Source organism: Populus nigra, chromosome 6 (genome assembly GCF_951802175.1).
Source record: "Populus nigra chromosome 6, ddPopNigr1.1, whole genome shotgun sequence".
In the NCBI taxonomy this organism is placed as follows: domain Eukaryota; kingdom Viridiplantae; phylum Streptophyta; class Magnoliopsida; order Malpighiales; family Salicaceae; genus Populus; species Populus nigra.
The window spans coordinates 2,514,337-2,535,493 of record NC_084857.1 but is presented as its reverse complement, the minus strand read 5'-3'; the positions used below and the strand labels follow the sequence as shown (position 1 = coordinate 2,535,493).

Below are 21,157 nucleotides of genomic sequence, written 5' to 3'. Positions count from 1 at the left end.
CTTCCAAAGAGAACCACGAAATCACAACCCCGAAAGCTAAGATTCCCAGATACGCTCCCTTTCAAGCAAAGGCCTAATAGGAGGTGGTAGTTTAATCTAATCCACTGAAGACAAGACATCAGGGCAGAACTCAATGGTTGGCAAATGCATGAGAGATTAGACAGGCCACCAACATGGCCTACTCAAGTAACAAATAAAAGCACAGCTATGAAAGCCTACTCCAAGTAGCTAGCTAGTATTCACCCGCTGTCTCTTGAAAGCATTCAAGACTTCCTATGAGAAAAATGACAAAGCTTAACCAAAGTTCAGTCAAACTTGAGCCCGTAAGATTACTTGCAGCACAATAAACCATGAACTCTGCAAAGTCTAAGATTCCAACAGTTGAATTACCTCAGTCCACCAGACATTTCAGCTTCCAACAGTTGATACTGTTGAGTTAAAAGCAATTGCACGCCTGAAAATTTCTCTATTCATTAAAGTAGATCGCAACAAATAGTACTTTCTAAAAACTTGAGCACTGTGCAGTAACTGTACCAGATGGCTGCACAAATTTGGTAACATGATTGGAATATTCGTATTTGGGCAACATAACAAAGGGAATGTGAAGCAAAGCAAAGAACAGAAAGTTACTGATTTTATTAAAGCTTCTTTGATGGCTTCAGAATCAGACCAAGTTCCAACAACGCCTTGCTGCATACCTACTCCAACCCACCAAGCATAATCAGCATGCCAAGCTGAAAATACTTTTGAGAAACTTGGGCATCCACTGGAGAATATGCGAACACTGATTTTAACTGCAATGATCCCGCCCAAACATAAAGTGCAGCCAAAATTATGACACTATAAAACTTGCTAAGGTGAAAAACGAAAAGTGGCCTAACATCCAGAATTTGAGAACAAGAAACCAGTGGATAGAGTTCTGAAAGAGACAAGCTATGTACATGACAGAACAGTCATCTGATGGCTAATAGTATCAGTGTTAAATGAAGGTGGCATCTGACATTTATCAATCCAGCTGTGTAAGTAACCACAAGCAATTCTGCCTCTAGTCTCCTATATAATCTAAAATAACAAGCCCTGGGCCCTGGTCTATTGACCATTAAAACCTTTTCCTCTTCATTCGTGAAATATCATCAAACCCATCATCACACAACACATGACCACCATGCCTGTAATTTCCTGCCCGCTCTTCAATGCTTCTGGGTCTTCTGGGTGCATTTCCAGGACAGTTCTTAATCCGTCCATCAAACTCTCTTTCCCTCAAATTAGCTCTCTCATGGAACTCTGGATCATCTTCTGGAAAGAACCTAAGAGGTCTAGGGCCATCCACTGGATTAAGACGAAAATTTTCACCGTCAGCACCGTTAAAAGGCTTAAATGTCCTGACAGGTCCCCGCCTCTCACTAAACCTTCTTCTATCTTCGACATTTCCATCACCACCAAGCTCTTGAAATCGGCCAGAGTGCATGGGGCCTCCAAAGAACTCATCTCCATCCCTCCTTTCTCGAAGATCTGTAATACCAAATCTCCTACCGTTTCTGAGCAAAACCCTTCCTGTTTGGTCCCTATTAGAGATGATAGACCTTGGATGGCCGTGATCACGACCAAGATCCATTTCCCTTGTATCATTAGGTCGAGATAAGAATGGTGGGGAACCATTCCTCCTGACAACCATTTCCCTGGGAAAACCAGGATGGTCAGGTGATCTGACCCTCCCTATCCTGTAAATTGGTGATCTCCGACTAGAAAATTCTGAGGTTGCACCAAACCCATCTGGAGATCTTCTTCTGGCAGATGACCATGGACAAGGAGAACGAGATCTAATTGGAGATTTTGAACGGATTTGGGGAGGAGTCCTTCTCTGAACAGATGAATAGTTCCTAGTCCCTTGGACAAAATGACCATCTAACCCTTCATATGAAGGTCGGGGACGTGTAAATGCCTGATCTGTACCATCATCAGGGAATCCCCTCATGTTCTCAGCATGCCTTACTCCAGTAACTTCAGAACCATCTTCCCCAACATTTCGAGGAACTCTATGCAGCATTTGAGTGCCCCGAGCAGCGGGTCCATATCTCCCTCTAGGAGACCGCCTCCTTGAGGGTACATGGCGGAAAACTGGTGTCTCATCATCCAATAATTTTCTCCCTCCCCGAGCAGTACCTACAAATGCACCATCCGGTCCAATATTATAATTAACAGAAGAATCTGCCTCGCCAACAGCAGAAGCATATTTATGTCTGCGAACAGCAAAATCTGATGAACCATAAAATTCTGAAGCATAGTTACGTTCAGAATCCCTGTCACCACGTAGAGTGTCAATCCGACTGGACATCCTCCCTCTACCACGGACAAAATTCATTCTAGAGTTTCTGGGAAAATGCTCTTGATGCCTCTCTCTTGAGAATCTGCGAGGGCCATCAATATAATTTTCATCCCTGAGATAAATCGCCATGGAAGAAAATCAGACAATAATACATATACTAGACTGTCAAAGAAAATATGGAACATAAGGGAGACAAATAAAATAACAAATAATCACCTCCCTCGGGGATGCAATTTACCACCCTCAAGCAGCACATCAGGTAATCTTTCTCGATGTAATGGCAAAGTCCTGCCTGATATAGATCTTGTCTTGCCAGGAGATGATGAATTAGAAGCTCGAGACAAGTTAATAATCCTACTCCGGCCACTGCTGACGTCCTTAGCCATATCACGACCATTTAAAGATGCTTCTACCTCAGGCAACTCATTCTTTTCCACATCAATTATTTTAATGTTCTTGTCTGAACCTTGCTCAATAGAAACTAAAGTTTCTTGACCTCCAGTAATGTCTTGTCCAGGTGACAAATCTGCCCCCTGGCCCATCAGATCATCTTTCTGTCCAGATGTGTCGGGTGATTTTCTTTGAATGATTGTGGTGGCCCTCTCTTGATCTTCCCCACAAGATGGAATCTCAACTGTTGATGATTTTTTCATAATAGCATTACCAGCATCTTCAGTGGTTGTAGTGATACATTCTTTCACAGTATCTTCATTGTTTTCAGAAACTTTTATTTTACAGTCATTTTCCTCAACATGGGATGAAATATGATGATCATCACCAGCAAGTTCAGAGTTTACCTTTTCATGCTCAGAATTACCACAATTACCATGACCAACATCTTTTCCCTGAAATTTCTGACACCCTGTCACAGCCTGCAGGTGCAGATCTCGAACCTCACCATCTTCATACTCATGTTCTCGATGCTCTTCTTCAATATCCATAGCCATAGAATGACCGTCAGACTCATAGCCAGAGCCATACGTATCTTCTTCTAGCATATCACCAGACAAGTTGATCTTTTCCTCATCAGTTACTGAACCCTCACCATTTCCATGTGAACGTGCAGGGACTTCCTCTGTAAAATTCAGTTCGCACTGCTCAGGAATATCCACATTTCTGCCCTCGGTAATTGCAGTATCTATCATAACAGAAGCATTTAATTCATTGCCACTGTGACCCACAGGTATACAAACCATTGCTGAAGAAACCTGCCCAGCACTTTCACATGCTTCCTTTACAATCTCCTTCCTAAGAAGCACACCTTCAGCACATGTGGTATGCTCTAAACATTCTGACGCATTGCCACTTATAGACAAACCTGTTGAACAAGTAGGTTTTGCTAAGATATCTTGACCTTCCCTCGCCCAGTCATTTGTTGAACAGGAAGCTTCTCCAGTATCCTGACCTTGCAGCACTTGTTTACTAGTCGAGCAAGGAGCTTGCCCTCCAGTATCCTGGCCTTGCAGCACTTGTTTACTAGTCGAGCAAGGAGCTTGCCCTCCAGTATCCTGGCCTTGTAGCACTTGTTTATCAGGTTGGATTGACACCCCCTCTATCATCCTGGGAATTTCTGGTTTACCATCAGGAAATGGTTCGGGTTTTATGAAACCCTGACCAGCTAATTTCAGAGAGACAAAAGCTGAGGACTTTGAGGTTTCTGGACTACCCTTCTCAACCAACTCACGCTTCACAAAAAAATCACATTGATTGACTTTAGCTCCTCTAAGATCATGTTTGAGGCTCCCATCAAAAGGTTCTGATTTTATGGTCCTAGAGCTATCCATGGTTGCATTGCCTGCTGACAACAAGACACCAGGCAAGCTAGTATTAGGAATAACCCGGCTTTCTTTGTTAGCAGAAGAGCTGGAAGATTCCTTGCTTAAGTTAATTGAAGGAAATGATGCACTGAGACGTAGATGAAGAGAATCCTCAGAAGTACACTCCTTGGCACACTCTGAGAATGTTTGGGGAAAACTAGATCTGCACTCACTCCCATCAAGGAGTTGCCTTTCTTTAGCAATACCAGTTCCAATTACTCCTGTAGTAATATCATGTATAACACCAACTCTGTTCCACGCATCAGCAGTTACTTGAGCTGCATGTTCATCATTGGTAGAACCATCCCATGTATCCGCAGTAGTATTCAAGTCCCAGTTTGATCTGTTAGTCCGTAGATCAGTGCTGCCAGTAGCCAGAATATTGTACATTTTGTGCTGAATACCGGTCTCACCCTTGCTTAAAGACAAATTCGATGAAACAGCTCCTACATTTTCATGATTTTGACTACCAACATTGCTATAACATTCGAATGACAAAACATCATGTTCCTTTAAACCTAAAGAAAACTGAGAAGTTTCTGAAACTATAGGTGTCTCTGATTTACACTTTCCTTCTGATATTTGTTGGCTGTGTATCTCTTTACCTTTACTGTCTTCTATATTCAACTCATTTTTTGCTGAAATCAGCTGCGCTTTGCCAGACTTTTCTGCCACCAGACGCTTCTCTTCTTTTCCAAATTCAGCCAAAGAATCAGACTGGACTGTTTGGTTCAGTTCTTGAACTTTAACTACCGAGCAGTTAGCAATGTTCATCAGCACAATGCCGTCCAACCTGTTCTTATTTTCTTCAGGTACAGAATCCTCACATGGATTGCATAAATCAGAACTTGCTGTAACACTAGCATTGGACAGAGTTGACTCCACAAATGTTCTGCCAGGTTCTTTCTGCACAGAATCTTTTTCCACCAGTGGCACAGATTGTTCTTCTTGTGGAGGCGAAGGAGGCCGAATGAACCTCCTTTTCTTGATAGGAACACCTGCAATGTTAAGACTGGACTGCCATGCAAGGGGTTTAACCCCAGCCTGCCAACAAGAGATTAATGAATCAATATCAAGGGGGAAAACATTTTAAATGTTCTCTAATGTTACTTAACAGCAACTCAGAAAGAAAATAAACACCTCTTCATTTCCTGACACCGGCATCACTTCAAAGTTTGCACGTTCACAACCCTTTTCAATACCTTAACAAAAATAATTCATGGATTAATTCCCAACAAAATATCCTGAGTTGCCTTCAAATCCAACCCCAATAATTACTGAAACCAAGTTAGCAAATTTATTATTTTCAATGACTAAAATCAGTCAGTTTCTCATAGTCTTTTAGCACCAAGAAAAGTTATTGCTACGGGTAGTTAGCACCTGCAGACAGCACAACACGACAAAACTACCCATCTCCTTAATTAGTCCTCAATAAATTCAAGAAAAGCAGAAAAAAACAAAAGGAAGTGCACTAATTGATCATGAAAATATCAAACTAGATCCATATCATGGGTGGGTTATCATAAAACCCAGTAAGAATTTCATAATCAAAATAATCTAGAAAGCTAAGCCTCAACACTCTCATCTTAATACTGTCATTAATATCGAAATCTAAAAAAAAAAAACTATATAAACGATAGCTAACGCAGCAATCAATAAAAGTAACTGAAGCCCAAATCCATCAATTAGACTGTGAGTTACACAATAACAAGTTGACCTAAAATTACAATCATCGATGACTAACTACTACTATTGAAACAGCCACGTCAGATTATAAGCCGAAAGAAAAAAAAATGAATTAATTACATATTAAAATCAGAGATTAGCACAGATGCAAACATTTCACTTTTCAAATCCACAAAAAAATTAATCATTATTCAAACAAAAGGACAGCGGTCTCCTTAAAACGTCCTTTTGAACATTTGATTAGATAATCTATACTCAATGGACAGAAGTACTTGAAACCAGGATTGAAAAAAACAAAAAAGAGTGAAGACGTTTCGGGGAAGATAACAGAAAAGGAGAAAAATCAACCCTCCAAATAGGAATCGGAGAATACGAGGGTTTTGATTAATCAAAATAAAAACACAAACAGATTATTACCTGATTTGAGAACGAGTGTGAGTGATTTTAGAGAGAGAGAGAGAGTTCAAGATGTTTCTATGCAACTTCTTGGAAAAAACAGAGAGAGAGAGAGAGAGAGAGAGAGAGCAGAGGAATCAAAGATTGCTTTGATAAGTTGTTGCTCAGGGTTAGGGCTAATAAAGTAACCGCGGTCTTTCTTGTCATTTGACTTTTTTGTTTTTGCTGTGGCTGTTAGTGTATTGAACACGCTAAGGGGACCCGAGACTAAACCGATTATTGACACGTGTTGCCAATCTTGGAAATCTTCAATGTGAGTTGGATCCTACAACCACACCTAAACGGATTATTGACACGTGTTGCAAATTTTGGAAATCTTCAATGTGAGTGGATCCTACAACCACACCTTTGCCGGCCATTATTGACTTCCCACTAACAATGTTTTTTTCCGGACATTTTTATGATTGTTACTGCTGACTTTCAAGCCTCAATTATTTTGTAGTGTTTTTCTGGATGCTGTTTGGCATTGGTTGGTGGGCAGAACTAGGAGTGAATAAAGATGCCAATACCCCTTTGCAAGAAACGATTAAAGAAGCTTTTAATTATATATACATTTTGCACCCTTTTAGCTCTCATCATTCCTTTGGCAGTTCTATCAATTTCAATCTACCTCCTAAAAGACGATACCTCAAGTGATAGTATTAGGGAGGACCGCATTACACTGCCTTTTTAATTATTGATAGATACCATTCGCTTTCACAGCCATACAATTATAAAAAATAATGCTTTTTTATGTATTAATATTAAATAAGGTTTTTTTATTAATATAATTCTTGGCAAGAGATCATTTAAAAAAGCCAAGTTAATAATATAAATAAGGTTTTTTTATCATGTGAACTTCAATAAAAAACTCATTCTGACACCTCATTTGTACTTTAATATATTTTATATCAATATTTTTGAAAAAACACCACAGAAAAAACTTGAATTGATGAAAGAAAGATTTTTTAAAATAATTTATTTTATTGTTTTGGATCTTTTAATAGATAAATAAGAATGATTTTTCTTTGGCAAAAAAAAAAAATTGTTTTAGATTTTCACTTGGCTCTTTCAATGGATTCTATAATATGAAAGAACAAAAAAAGGAAAAGTAAAGATGCCATTGATTATTCTGTTACAGCAGTTTGAATAATAGTGATTCCCCTAAAGAATGGAGCCCGGGGCAGGAGGAGAAGTAGGCGGCGCAGCATATGTTAATGGATTTTCCATGAAGAACGTTTGATGTTGCGGTCACTGTCTATTCCCGCCAAGCAACATCGATAAAACCCGCCTCCAACCACACACCGGCTATCGAGGGAAGCATGGTCCACAAAAACTTACGTTTTTGCCACATCTCAGATTTTATATTAATCAGGCATCTTTAATTTAGGTTTCGGTCAAATCAAGCAAAGAAATTCGAGCCCGAAAAATAAAAAACACGAGCCCATCAAAAGTTGAACTCGAAACAGAACCATTTCCATTCCAAAATTTAAAAAAAAAAAAATCAAAATTAACCCATCACGCACTTATACTTACAAAATAGTACCTAAAATAACCTGATTAGCCCTTTTCTTGACAGCAAGACTTTTATTTTAAAACTAAAAGCCCTAACCACCGAACCCATACAGAGTCCTTCCCTGCCTCTTGAGGGCATACACCACATCCATGGCAGTAACGGTCTTGCGGCGAGCATGCTCAGTGTAGGTCACGGCATCTCTGATAACATTCTCCAGAAAGATCTTGAGCACGCCACGAGTCTCTTCATAGATCAAGCCACTGATACGCTTGACCCCACCCCTCCGAGCAAGACGGCGGATCGCAGGCTTTGTGATACCTTGAATGTTATCACGAAGGACCTTGCGATGACGCTTGGCTCCTCCCTTTCCCAGGCCCTTGCCTCCCTTTCCACGTCCAGACATGTTTATCTAGCAAATGAGAAGATCTGTGGAAAATATTCGACATGAGAATCGTTACCACATGATAGCGATTTAAATAAAAAAACAAAACCCAAGAAATTGAGACCAAGCACGAAAAAATTCAATAAACTCCCGCATTTTCTCAGCAAACAAACACGTATCAAATTGGGAAAACTAAAATTTTCACGATTAACAGAAGGAAAAGAAAATCAAAACACATTTCTCGAACATTAATATTTTCTCGCGTTTTATTAGTGACCAGACAAGCAGCTTTAATGAAAAAAAAACAAAAACACCAGCTGAGAACGGAGGAATCGAAACACACTTCAGCATAATTAATATATTCAGGTCGAATCTTGATTTTAGATGTCCAAAATCAAATGAAACCCTAGCCTTCGTTTTAAGCAGAGATCAACTAGAACGAATTTTGTAAGCCAAATCACGCAGTGAAAATAAAATTACTCCCAAAAACGAGTTCAAAAAACAGAGGTGAAAAATAATGAGAGAGAGAAATACCGATAGAGCAGACTTGGAATTGAATCTCCAGGTTGGAATCGAGATGGAGAAAGAAAGATATGTGGGGTTTTGTGTGACGGTAAAAGACGGTTCAGGTTATATTTATAAGGGACACGCAAGGGATTGTCCATCGCGGTCGATCCGAGACAAGTGTTCTGAAGAAACTTGGGGCCATTTGGCTTTGAATGGACGGTCAAGATTATGATGTTTGTAATGGAGCGGATCGATGACATGGCATGCATTATTTTTTTTGAAAAAATACTTGCTCGCTTGAAATGGTGCTGGGTCTTGAATTACCAGGGAGAAAGATGATTTGTGTTTTCTCGTGCTTGGTTTGGATCCGAATCCAAGTAAGCTTTTTGAGATTTTTGTTGAGTTTCAATTGATTTTGTCCGTGAAGAAGGTGATAAATCTGGATTGAAAATCAATTTCGAGGTTTGAACATCATGTATTCGGAAATTAGAGGTTAAATGAACAAGTCAATCTAGATGTTACTGGTTTGTATGTTCACTTTACTATGCAGAGAGATCTAAATTTTTTTAAAGTTAAAGAAAATACAGAGGCCTTGAAAAATATGTTGTTATTGACTTATTGCCATTAAATTTAAAAATATATTGATATTTTTATTATTTATCTTAATTAGCATAATACTTTTAATTAAAATCATTATTTTTGCTTACAAAAAAACTTTTTATAATTGTTAAATCAAGTCAACCAGGAATCCAAAAAATTTATTATTATTATTATTATTATTTTCAAATCATAAACATAATAATTGAAAAAAAAATATTAAAACTATAATAAAAAATTATAATGGTATCTGAGAAACATGTATTGAATAAAAAACAAGTGTATCTTGTAAATTCTCTTAGTATAAAAAAAAAAAACAAAAAAAAAAGAGAAAAAAAGAGCAAAGGGTCATCTCCGTGCGCCTGTGATTTATTTTTTTATACTGGAGAGACAAACAACATGTCAATTTGTCCCTTGTTTTATATATAAAAAAAAGAACTCGAGTCGCCTATCAGAATTGAAAAAGTTGGTGCGCCTATTAGCTCTCAGACACACGACCCCAATGTTTATCCGCACGCTAGCCAACTCATCATGGCAGGAAGTTGATGACATGAATAGTAAAACACCTTAATGACTTTCTTTTTTTTAGTGTATTATTATAATTTTTTCTGTTCAAATCCTCTTGACACCGATCCCTTACCTGACAAGAGATGTTTCTAAAAAGCGGTGGTGCTGATTGTTTGTTTGTTATTTCGAAGTCGGGAATGCTGCAAAGCTTGTTATTGTCATTTTGATTGAGCAGAAAAGAGGGCAGGTAAACCCAATTATGTTACTTTATTCTTCTGGTAGAAAGCAGGCTGCAAGGAACAATTTTGTGAAGCTGCGTAGATTTGCTTTTACTGGCATTGCTATTTCCGACTTCTGTGCTTAAATTCGAGGAAATATAACAAAATTGATGATGGCCTATATCTGTATTTCCCGCCGGAATCTGAGAGGGACCCTTGCATCAGCTGCCTACCTCAGCTCGGAGAAGTGCATAGCACGGTAATTTGCACTATCACTTTCTACATTTTCGTTATTATGATTACCGTGCTGCCTTGTTACAGCATTCCACCATCAACGATGATGCCAGTGCCTTTGGAAGTGCTCAGGAATGAAAATGTAAAATAAGAGCAGAATGTTCGTGGGAGGTTAGATGCCCCCATGCATGTTTGGCACCTAGCTATTTAATTTCTACAGGTTTAGCAGGTTGACTCGGGAATTTAGTCTATCTGTTAGCTGGACCGGTCCAGATAAATCAAAAGACTAAAATGAGTGAAAATCTGACTGTCCTGTTGGGTTAACCCGTGACCTGAGCAACCCGGCAAAACCCTATTGAGACCCTTTTTTTTTAATATTTTTTTTCCTAGTCAAAGACCTATTTTTTTTATTTTTTTTATTTGATTATTAATTCCTTTCAAAGTTCACTATAAAAATACCAGAAGAATGCTTTATTTTTTCAAATAGAAATTTGAAGTTTTTTAGCATATATACTTTATGTTCATAAAAAAAAAATTATATATTTTTAATGTGGAATAAAAAACCTTTTTGATTTAAATATTTCAACTTAAAATGATAACATACTAACATAGTATATTTTCAAAGTGAAATAAAAAACATTTTGAAATAATTTTTGAAATTTCATTATTTATAACATGTATAATTTATATTCACATTAATTGTTTCTTAATTTTTTTATATAAAATATTAAAATTTTAATTTTTTAATTTTTCAGGTTGACTCGAGTCAATCCATATACCCTGAAATCTGATTTCTTAACCAGGTCAACCCCCGGTCGGGTCTGACAATTATAGTCTGGCAATGAGAGAGAGCATGGGGCGCTAAAAACAAACAGTAGTTTTTGCGTTTACAGCAAACCATGCGAACTGAATGTTTGGTTAAGATAAAATGCACTTCACTGTTGGTATTGTTGACATGAGACCCACATAAAATTTAGAATAAAACCTACTATTTATTATTTTATGGTGAAGCTCGGACGTCAAAACACGTGACTGTTTTCTACCCTTTAACTAAAGAAGGAAGTGTTTTTTACCCTTTGGCACAAACTGACAAAAGAAAAGGTTACCCAAAATGTTTTCTACCCTTTGAAATAAAGTTTAATTTGAAGATTTTTATAAAAAATAAATTTAATCTCTAGAAATATCATAAAAATTAAAAAAAAATCTATCTAGCCTTTTTTTTCAATACCTTTGAAAAAATAAAATAAAAATAATAAAGGTAATATAAAAAATAAAATGAATTGAATTTTATATTTTTTAAACATCTTAATTCACCTTATTTATGAATTGAATTTAAATCAAACACTATAATTGAATTCTAAAGGTAACTAAATGCATTGAAATGGTTTGATCCAGTTAAAAAAATTAAATTTTTATTTTTATTTTTAATTGTGTTTTATTCAAAAAATTAGAAGGAGATCGTTTAATGACATAACATTTGCAGAATTTGATCGCAATCCCAATAAGTATTATTTATTTAATGATATAATAGTAGCAGTTAAATCTATAATATTTAAATTAAAAATCATCAATATATATATATTTTATAATCTTAATTTGAAAAATATTTTTTTAACCAAACAAATAAAACTACTTTTTATTCAATTTTAATTTCAACCACAGTTTTAACCAAACATATATAAATACCAAACCAACCTCAACCAAAAATACTTTTTATAAAACAATTTTTTTTAAATCACAATCAGAACAATTACCACAATACTAAACACACTCCTCTCAATAGTGAGCACATGTCATAACATGCCCTCCTTTGCTTTATATCTAGGTGGGCTGGAAATAAGGTGGTATTAACCTTTCTGTACGCTTGTAGATAACCTCCCATGATCTTTCACCCAGCTGCTGTATTTTGCAAAAAAGGGGTGGGTTGGAATCTTCAGTCTTCCAAAATAATCTTTTTCCCTAGTTAGCTCAAGTAGAAATGGCATTGGAGGTTTATAAAGACAGAGGATATACTCTCTATTTTCATCTCCATCTTCACGGGAGCCTTCTAACCTTAATAGATGCCTCGATTTCAATTTCATCTCAATTCGGAGGTAAGTTTCAGTCCTCCATTTAAATGGAGATCGATATGGTTTCTTTCATGATCAATTTTTATCTAGTTTATATTTAACATTTACCAAACAAAAGTTAGTTTTTTTATTGAAAAAAACTAAACAAATTATTTGTCATATATTGAAAAAAATTATAGACATAGTAAATTATTTTAGATATATAAATTTGGATAAGGAGATCCATCGATTTGGAGAAATATCATATCCTTCTTCATATCCAAGGGTATTTTACTCATTTCCAGAGCACTACCTTCATGGACATACAAATACCAATTACACAAGACATCTACCACGCCAATCTCTGAGAATGCCGCCAGCTCCAGCCTCACCGAGATTGCTTATATTAATTTTAAAAAATAACTATAATTACAATTTCAAATATAATTATCAAATATTTTATACATATTTTTTTTACTACACATAAACCTTATAATAATTTTTACCAAACATATATCTAAATCCAACTAATCATATTTTTTTTAAAACTTACTTTTTTTTTACAACCATAAAAACTACCTTAAAAACAAATATATTTTTAAAATAATATTTTTTTATTTTTAAAAATTTATTTCTAATATCAAGATCAAAATAATATAAAAACATATTAATTTAAAATAAAAAATTTTAAAAGCCACTTTTTAAAAATAATATCAACAAAGCAATGCCTTAATAAATGGGGCCCAAGGCAGGAAAACAAGTAGACGAAGCACATGTTAATGGACTTTCCTTTCAGAACGTTTTCCATTTCGTATTATGTTGCTGTATCTGCCTATTCCCGCCGAGCAACATCAATAACCCGCCTGCAACCACAAACCAAACACACCGAGCATCGAGGGAAGCATTGTCCACAGAAACTTAAATCGACACATCTAAGATTTTATATTAACCACGTATCTTTAATTTTGATTTCAGTCAAATCAAGCAAAGAAATTCGAGCCCGAAAAATAAAAAACACAAGCCCATCACAAGTTGAATCAAAACACCTCCATTTTCATTCCAAAAAAAAATATTCAACATTAACCCACCACGCACTTATACTTACAAAACAGTACCTAAAAAAACCTGATTAGCAAATCTAAACCCGATCCCTCAGAAGCCCTTTTCTTGACAGCAAGACTTTTATTTTAAAATTAAAAGCCCTAACCACCGAACCCATACAGTGTCCTTCCCTGCCTCTTGAGGGCATACACCACATCCATGGCAGTAACGGTCTTGCGGCGAGCATGCTCAGTGTAGGTCACGGCATCTCTGATAACGTTCTCCAGGAAGATCTTGAGCACGCCACGAGTCTCTTCATAGATCAAGCCACTGATACGCTTGACCCCACCCCTCCGAGCAAGACGGCGGATTGCAGGCTTTGTGATACCTTGAATGTTATCACGGAGGACCTTGCGATGACGCTTGGCTCCTCCCTTTCCCAGGCCCTTGCCTCCCTTTCCACGTCCAGACATGTTTATCTAGCTGATGAGAAGATCTGTGGAAAAGATTCGATGTGAGAATCGTTACCACATGATAGCGATTCATATAAAAAAACAAAACCCAAGAAATTGAGACCAAGCACGAAAAACTTCAATAAAGTCCCGCATTTTCTCAGCAAACAAACACGTATCAAATTGGGAAAACTAAAATTTTCACGATTAACAAAAGGAAAAGAAAATCAAAACACATTTCTCGAACATTAATATTTTCTCGCGTTTTATTAGTGACCAGACAAGCAGCTTTAATGAAAAATAAACAAAAACACTTCAGCATAATTAATATAGTCAGGTGCTGATTCGAATCTTGATTTTAGATGTCCAAAATCAAATGAAACCCTAGCTTTCGTTTTAAGCAGAGATCAACTAGAAAGAATTTTGTAAGCCAAATAACACAGTGAAAATCAAATTACACCCAAAAACGAGTACAAAAAACAGAGGTGAACAATAATGAGAGAGAGACATACCGAAAGTGCAGACTTGGAATTGAATGTCCAGGTGGGAATCGAGATCGGGAAAGAAAGATGTGTGGGGTTTTGTGTGACGGTAAAAGACGGTACAGGTTATATTTATAGGGACACGCAAGGGATTGTCCGTCGTGGTCGATCCGAGACCAGTGTTTTGAAGAGAACTTTGGGCCATTTGTTTTTGAATGGTTGGTCAAGATTACGATGTTTGTAATGAAGCGGATCGATGACATGGCATGCGTTTTTTTTTCTTAGAAAAAATACTTGCTCGCTTGAAATGGTGCTGGGTCTTGAATTACTAGGGGAGAAAGATGGTTTGTGTTTTCTCGCGCTTGGTTTGGATCCGAATCCAAGTAAGCTTTTTGAGATTTTGTTTGAATTTCAATTGATTTTGTCCGTGATGAAGGTGATATATGTGGATTGAAAATCAATTTCGAGGTTTGAATGTCATGTATTCGGAAATTAGAGGTTAAACAAACAAGTCAGAATAGATATTACTAGTTGGTATTTTCTCTTATCATGTATTAATTATATATTGTTTTCAATAATTAAAAAATATATAGTTTTTTTTCTGGACAAGTTCTTTGTTGTTTCCAAGTAAACTTAATATTGTATGCTGTAATTCACCGTGGCATTGTAGTTATTGGTATTTTCCAATAATAATAAAACAATAAGATTGTTTTCATGTGCGGAGGTTTTTTCTCAGTGTCCAGGACTCGGAAACAAGATCTCTCTTCGAAATAGTTCGATGTATTACGTAGAATCACGTCAATATAGTTTTAATTCAAATTCAAATGGTACAATTGCTGCTCGAATATTTGTTCATGAGATTGAGTGAACTATTGAACGTTTACAATTTAAATTGAAGTTATTGCAGAGGGTCCGTTTCAATGAGTGACTGGATGTTGGTGGAATGGGTTTCAAAGAGTATAGACTTCAATCAAAACAATTCAAAGAGTACGGGGACCAAATTATTATTTTCATTTTTTTATTTTTTTTACTTTTCATCATTTTATTTTCTTAAAACCTCATCCAATAAAACCGTGAAGAGTTTTTTATTTTTTATTATCGTAATAGGTTAAAAATAATAAAATAACACAAATAAGAACATAAAATACAAATAATAAAACAAAAACATGATGATATGCAATATCTCCCCTTGTAATTGGATATAATTATCCATGAAAGTAAGAAATTCTGACTATTTTAACCAATTTAATAGGGAAAAAGGAGGTTTCTCTCAAAAAAATTAAATAGTGCATCTGCTATTAGTCGGTACTACTGTTGTTTTTACTTTAATTTTGACGAACATATTTGTACTTAGTTTCAAGAAACATTAGCATGAAAAGTAATAAAAATAATATAATAATTTGATCTATGTAATAACCACCGGTGTTATGACAAAAGGACAATAACAAAACGAAATAAAGAGCAGTAGAAAGGAGAATCTTACTGAAAGACCTTAACGAAATATAGTTCATTGCTCATTCACTAATCAATCCCCAAAGAAGCAGGGAGAGATTATATCACAGAAAAGGCTTCAAAAGAGCTGCTAAGCCGATCATCCCAATATTCACACCCCAAAAAAACACCTCACTTTAGGCCAATAAATTAGAACGGGGCGATTGAATTATCCTTAATCCTCTGATAAATCATTAAAAAGTTATGAAACATACGGTATTTTCAATCATCAATCCTCATCGAACAAGAAGCTTTATAAACGAGAGTGGTGGTTGGGAGATAAAATAATTGAGCTTGGGTAATTTAAATCGCAGATAAGAGAGGAAGGTAAAAGTTTTGCTTTGTCGCATTCACGAAGTGTAATCCATACATGTTCGATAAACTTGAGTTTCCCATCGTTTCTCCATGACAGGCTCTTAATCTCTATTTAATCGAGGACTTCAGCACCCGATCAGGGCATTGAATAGAATACAGGATCAAGAAATCTATCAACAAAATAGACAGGGGTCATCTCAAAATAAAGTACCAGCAGTCGGGAAAGAATTGCCAAATGAAATGAATGTAACATAAAGAAACCGATGTATAAATAAGCATCGATTTTAATGAGCTGCACCATCACTCGGATTGGACCATTCTATAATCAAGGAAACAACCAAATTCTTCCATCATGACAATATACTAGAATCATCAACTTTTATTATAATAACATGCGGCAATTCCAAATGACTAAGAAATACATTTTTAAAACTCAAAAAATCAAATTGATGAGATCATAAATAGGAAGATCATAGACACTTTTTCCAAACAGTAGTTCCCCTTTCCATGAATAGATCCAAGCCTCTAAACAAACTACTCTGAGAATTTGATTGTCTATAAAACCATCAGAAAAATAACACAAGCATGTATCAAGCCATCTGCTAAGGGAGTTTCATTGGCTTTGAACCACAAATCACTACTGCATCTAGATATGCCAGAAAGGATATAATAACACACGGAAGAATGAAGATTAATCCAAAAAATAAAGAGGCGTCAAGCTCCATAATCATACCAGAAGATCAGTGGAATACCATGGTAAATTTCAAGAGCAGAGTTCTACCAATTATACTCTCAAAATATCCCAACTCCATGAAAAGTGTATTCACGCTAGTGTTTAATAATTGTCTCATGTTAAGTTAGAGACCTCAATGAGAACCTAGTCAAATCCCCAGGTATCATATGATGTATATCTAATAGAACTCTACATTAGCTTGAAAACAGCAGGCATTTTATCACCCCAAAGAATATTCCACAATGTTTTGATAGAAAATGAAAGATAAGTGCCAGCATCTCAGAGAAGAAACTTCTTATTCCTAATTACATAATAACTCAAAAATGTGGAGTCCTAGTGGTAAAAAGACAAGCCACTTGGTGTTGAAAAAATGTACTGACAACGTCATTTCTATTGTTGGTGCTGGATTATTTTATTTATGATCAAATTCATTGATTAGCTTAAAAGTTCTGGTAGGAGAAGATTTTCAAACCTGATTTTCCAATCGCAGAGCGTATCAGTGTTGGATATGCTTTCTTGGGTAGTGTTATCCTGCATTATCTCTTCTATCAAAAAAACAAACAATTTAAACTCAATTATCTAGAGGTAATTGGCCATTGCAAATACTTTGAGATCATGCACATGATCATCTATTTTCCTCTTGAAACTTGTATATTTGTTGTAGTTTATTCTCCAATCAAGAAGGTCATCTGACAGATACAAGAAGCAAGAAATGCAGGCAAATCTTCCAAATTATTAGTTAATTCACACCACCCAATTAACTAGAACTTCCCTTGAGGATAATAACTGAAAAGAATTCAAAATTCAATTCATAATATAAAAGCAATCAATTTGTCCCTTAAGACAATATGTATGAAATTTTCCGTAAAAAATATCATCTTCCAGGATTCCTTTTTTACCGTACGATCATAGGTAAAGAACATGAGAAGTTATGGCTGCAATAAAAGGCATTCTGTGCAAAACAATTATCTACAGAGACCAGAACAAGAAAAATCAGAAAACAGAGGAACTATATACGTCATCAATTCTTTTTGCACAGAACACCTCATTGCCTGGCCAAATAACCAATCAATCTGTTCCTTAAAACAATATGTATCAAATTTTCCGTAAAAAATTATCATCTTAGCGTCGTTGCATTACCTTTCGTTTTATAGGAAAAAAAGAGAGGAAGATCATGACAAAACAATAACAGTAAAGAAACCTTGACCATATCCTTAATTTCCAACGCATTTCAATAAAAGGAACACGGTGAGGCTAGGATTCCCTTTTTACCATACGATCATAAGTAAAGAACATGAGAAGTCATGGCTGCAATAAAAGGCATTCTGTGCAAAACAATTATCTAAAGGGACCAGAACAAGAAAAATCAGAAAACAGAGGGACTATATACGCCATCAATTCTTTTTGCACAGAACACCTCATTGCCTGGCCAAATAACCAATCAACCTGTTCCTTAAAACAATATGTATCAAATTTTCCGTAAAAAATACCATCTTAGCCTCAGTGCATTACCTTTCGTTTTATAAGAAAAAAAGAGAGGAAGATCATGACAAAACAATAACAGTAAAGAAACCTTGACCATATCCTTAATTTCCAACACATTTCAATACAAGGAACACGGTGAGGCTAGGATTCCCTTTTTACCGTACGATCATAAGTAAAGAACATGAAAAGTCATGGCTGCAATAAAAGGCATTCTGTGCAAAACAATTATCTAAAGGGACCAGAACAAGAAAAATCAGAAAACAGAGGGACTATATACACCATCAATTCTTTTTGCACAGAACACCTCATTGCCTCGCCAAATAACCAATCAATCAGTTCCTTAAAACAATATGTACGAAATTTTCCATAAAAAATATCATCTTAGCCTTAGTGCATTACCCTTTCTTTTATAGGAAAAAAAGAGAGGAAGATCATGACAAAACAATAACAGTAAAGAAACCTTGACCATATCCTTAATTTCCAATGCATTTCAATACAAGGAACACGGTGAGGCTAGGATTCCCTTTTTACCGTACGATCATAAGTAAAGAACATGAAAAGTCATGGCTGCAATAAAAGGCATTCTGTGCAAAACAATTATCTAAAGGGACCAGAACAAGAAAAATCAGAAAACAGAGGGACTATATACACCATCAATTCTTTTTGCACAGAACACCTCATTGCCTCGCCAAATAACCAATCAATCAGTTCCTTAAAACAATATGCACGAAATTTTCCATAAAAAATATCATCTTAGCCTCAGTGCATTACCTTTCGTTTTATAGGAAAAAAAGAGAGGAAGATCATGACAAAACAATAACAGTAAAGAAACCTTGACCATATCCTTAATTTCCAATGCATTTCAATACAAGGAACACGGTGAGGCTAGGATTCCCTTTTCACCATACGATCATAAGTAAAGAACATGAGAAGTCATGGCTGCAATAAAAGGCATTTTGTGCAAAACAATTATCTAAAGGGACCAGAACAAGAAAAATCAGAAAACAGAGGGACTATATACGCCATCAATTCTTTTTGCACAGAACACCTCATTGCCTGGCCAAATAACCAATCAACCTGTTCCTTAAAACAATATGTATCAAATTTTCCGTAAAAAATACCATCTTAGCCTCAGTGCATTACCTTTCGTTTTATAAGAAAAAAAGAGAGGAAGATCATGACAAAACAATAACAGTAAAAAAACCTTGACCATATCCTTAATTTCCAACACATTTCAATACAAGGAACACGGTGAGGCTAGGATTCCCTTTTCACCATACGATCATAAGTAAAGAACATGAGAAGTCATGGCTGCAATAAAAGGCATTCTGTGCAAAACAATTATCTAAAGGGACCAAAACAAGAAAAATCAGAAAACAGAGGGACTATATACACCATCAATTCTTTTTGCACAGAACACCTCATTGCCTCGCCAAATAACCAATCAATCAGTTCCTTAAAACAATATGTATGAAATTTTCCATAAAAAATATCATCTTAGCCTTAGTGCATTACCCTTTCTTTTATAGGAAAAAAAGAGAGGAAGATCATGACAAAACAATAACAGTAAAGAAACCTTGACCATATCCTTAATTTCCAATGCATTTCAATAAAAGGAACACGGTGAGGCTAGGATTCCCTTTTGACCATCCGATCATAAGTAAAGAACATGAGAAGTCATGGCTGCAATAAAAGGCATTCTGTGCAAAACAATTATCCAAGGGGACCAGAACAAGAAAAATCAGAAAACAGAAGGATTGTTTATGCCATTACTTCTTTTTGCACAGAACACCTCACTGCCTTGCCAAATAACCAGTCAATTTGTTCCTTAAAACAATATGTATGGAATTTTCAGTAAAAAATATCATTTTAGCCTCAGTGCATTACCTTTCATTTTATAGGAAAACAAGGATGAAGATCATGACGAAACAATAGCAATAAAGAAATCGTGACCATATTCTTAATTTCCAACGCATTTCAATAAAAGGAACACGGTGAGGCTAGGATTCCCTTTTTACCGTCCGATCATAAGTAAAGAACATGAGAAGTCATGGCTGCAATAAAAGGCATTCTGTGCAAAACAATTATCTAAAGGGACCAGAACAAGAAAAATCAGAAAACAGAGGCACTAGATGCACCATTAACCCTTTTTGCATAGAATACCTCATTGCCTTGCCAAATAACCAATCAATTTGTTCCTTAAAATAATACACATGAAATTTTCCATCCGACATTATCATCCTAGCCTCGTTGCATTGCCTTTTGTTTTGTAGGAAAATAAAGAAAAAGACAATTACAAAACAATGACATTACATAAACCCTAACTGTATGATTAGGGTTGAAAGTATTGCAAGAAGAGAGAAATTTTCGGCATTTCTCTCTGGTTTCTGTTTGGGTGCGAAGGACCCGTAATCATACAAATTGAATTGCTGCTAATATTAAAACAAATCCAGGAAATCAAAATTTCAAAACCCTAACCCTGGTCTTTAATTACAACAGAAACATAAAAAAAAGGGTAGCAAAGAGATGAATGAATACCGTTTGGTAGGCGTTAAGAGAGAGAGGTGGAAGGCTTTGATTTTTCGCAGGCGTAATTAATTCGACTAGAGCCCGCTCGTATTCTGGGACCAGAATTTCCCATGACGGAGCTGAAACCCTGATCCTAGAAACTGCCATAAAAGAAACCGAAGGAAAAGGGAGAAGAGGAGGAAGAGTAGAGAGGAGAGAGGAGGTTTCCGTGATACGCCAGGTCATATTTGGTGTTTTTTCACGTGATGTTTACGCTGGCAATGATTTTACGCTAACTTAAAATCAGGCCTTATGTGTATCAATCCATTCTAGGCCCGGGTTTTCTAGGCCTTGAAGTCTCCCTGTACAAGGTGATC

At 36.0% G+C, this 21,157-nt stretch overlaps 2 protein-coding genes and 1 long non-coding RNA gene across 6 annotated transcripts; all 3 read right to left on the bottom strand.

The window, feature by feature from the left end:
- Positions 1-616: 616 nt before the first annotated feature.
- LOC133697919 (uncharacterized) lies at positions 617-6,386 on the bottom strand. Of its 3 annotated transcripts, XM_062120748.1 has the most exons (5): positions 6,247-6,386; positions 5,284-5,345; positions 2,543-5,187; positions 2,290-2,438; positions 617-2,163 (listed from the first exon to the last, which is right to left on the bottom strand). In XM_062120748.1, the coding sequence occupies exons 2-5, from the start codon at positions 5,305-5,307 to the stop codon at positions 1,100-1,102; spliced, it is 3,882 nt and encodes a 1,293-aa protein (XP_061976732.1). In that variant the 5' UTR covers positions 5,308-5,345; positions 6,247-6,386; the 3' UTR covers positions 617-1,099. The 3 variants fall into 3 exon arrangements, with proteins under 3 accessions (XP_061976732.1, XP_061976730.1, XP_061976731.1); XM_062120746.1 differs by having other exon boundaries at positions 617-2,438; XM_062120747.1 differs by lacking the exon at positions 6,247-6,386 and having other exon boundaries at positions 617-2,438; positions 5,284-6,228.
- Positions 6,387-7,694: 1,308 nt separating this feature from the next.
- LOC133696497 (uncharacterized) lies at positions 7,695-14,428 on the bottom strand. Its single transcript, XM_062118693.1, has 3 exons — positions 14,279-14,428; positions 13,479-13,810; positions 7,695-8,189 (listed from the first exon to the last, which is right to left on the bottom strand). Exons 2-3 carry the CDS (start codon positions 13,785-13,787, stop codon positions 7,872-7,874), a joined length of 627 nt encoding a protein of 208 aa, XP_061974677.1. The 5' UTR covers positions 13,788-13,810; positions 14,279-14,428; the 3' UTR covers positions 7,695-7,871.
- Positions 14,429-16,415: 1,987 nt separating this feature from the next.
- On the bottom strand, positions 16,416-21,049 carry LOC133695715 (uncharacterized). Of its 2 annotated transcripts, none has more exons than XR_009842519.1 (2): positions 20,811-21,049; positions 16,416-17,573 (listed from the first exon to the last, which is right to left on the bottom strand). It is a non-coding gene; the product is annotated as an uncharacterized LOC133695715 (long non-coding RNA). The 2 variants fall into 2 exon arrangements; XR_009842520.1 differs by having other exon boundaries at positions 16,416-17,476.
- Between the last annotated feature and the right edge of the window lie 108 nt (positions 21,050-21,157).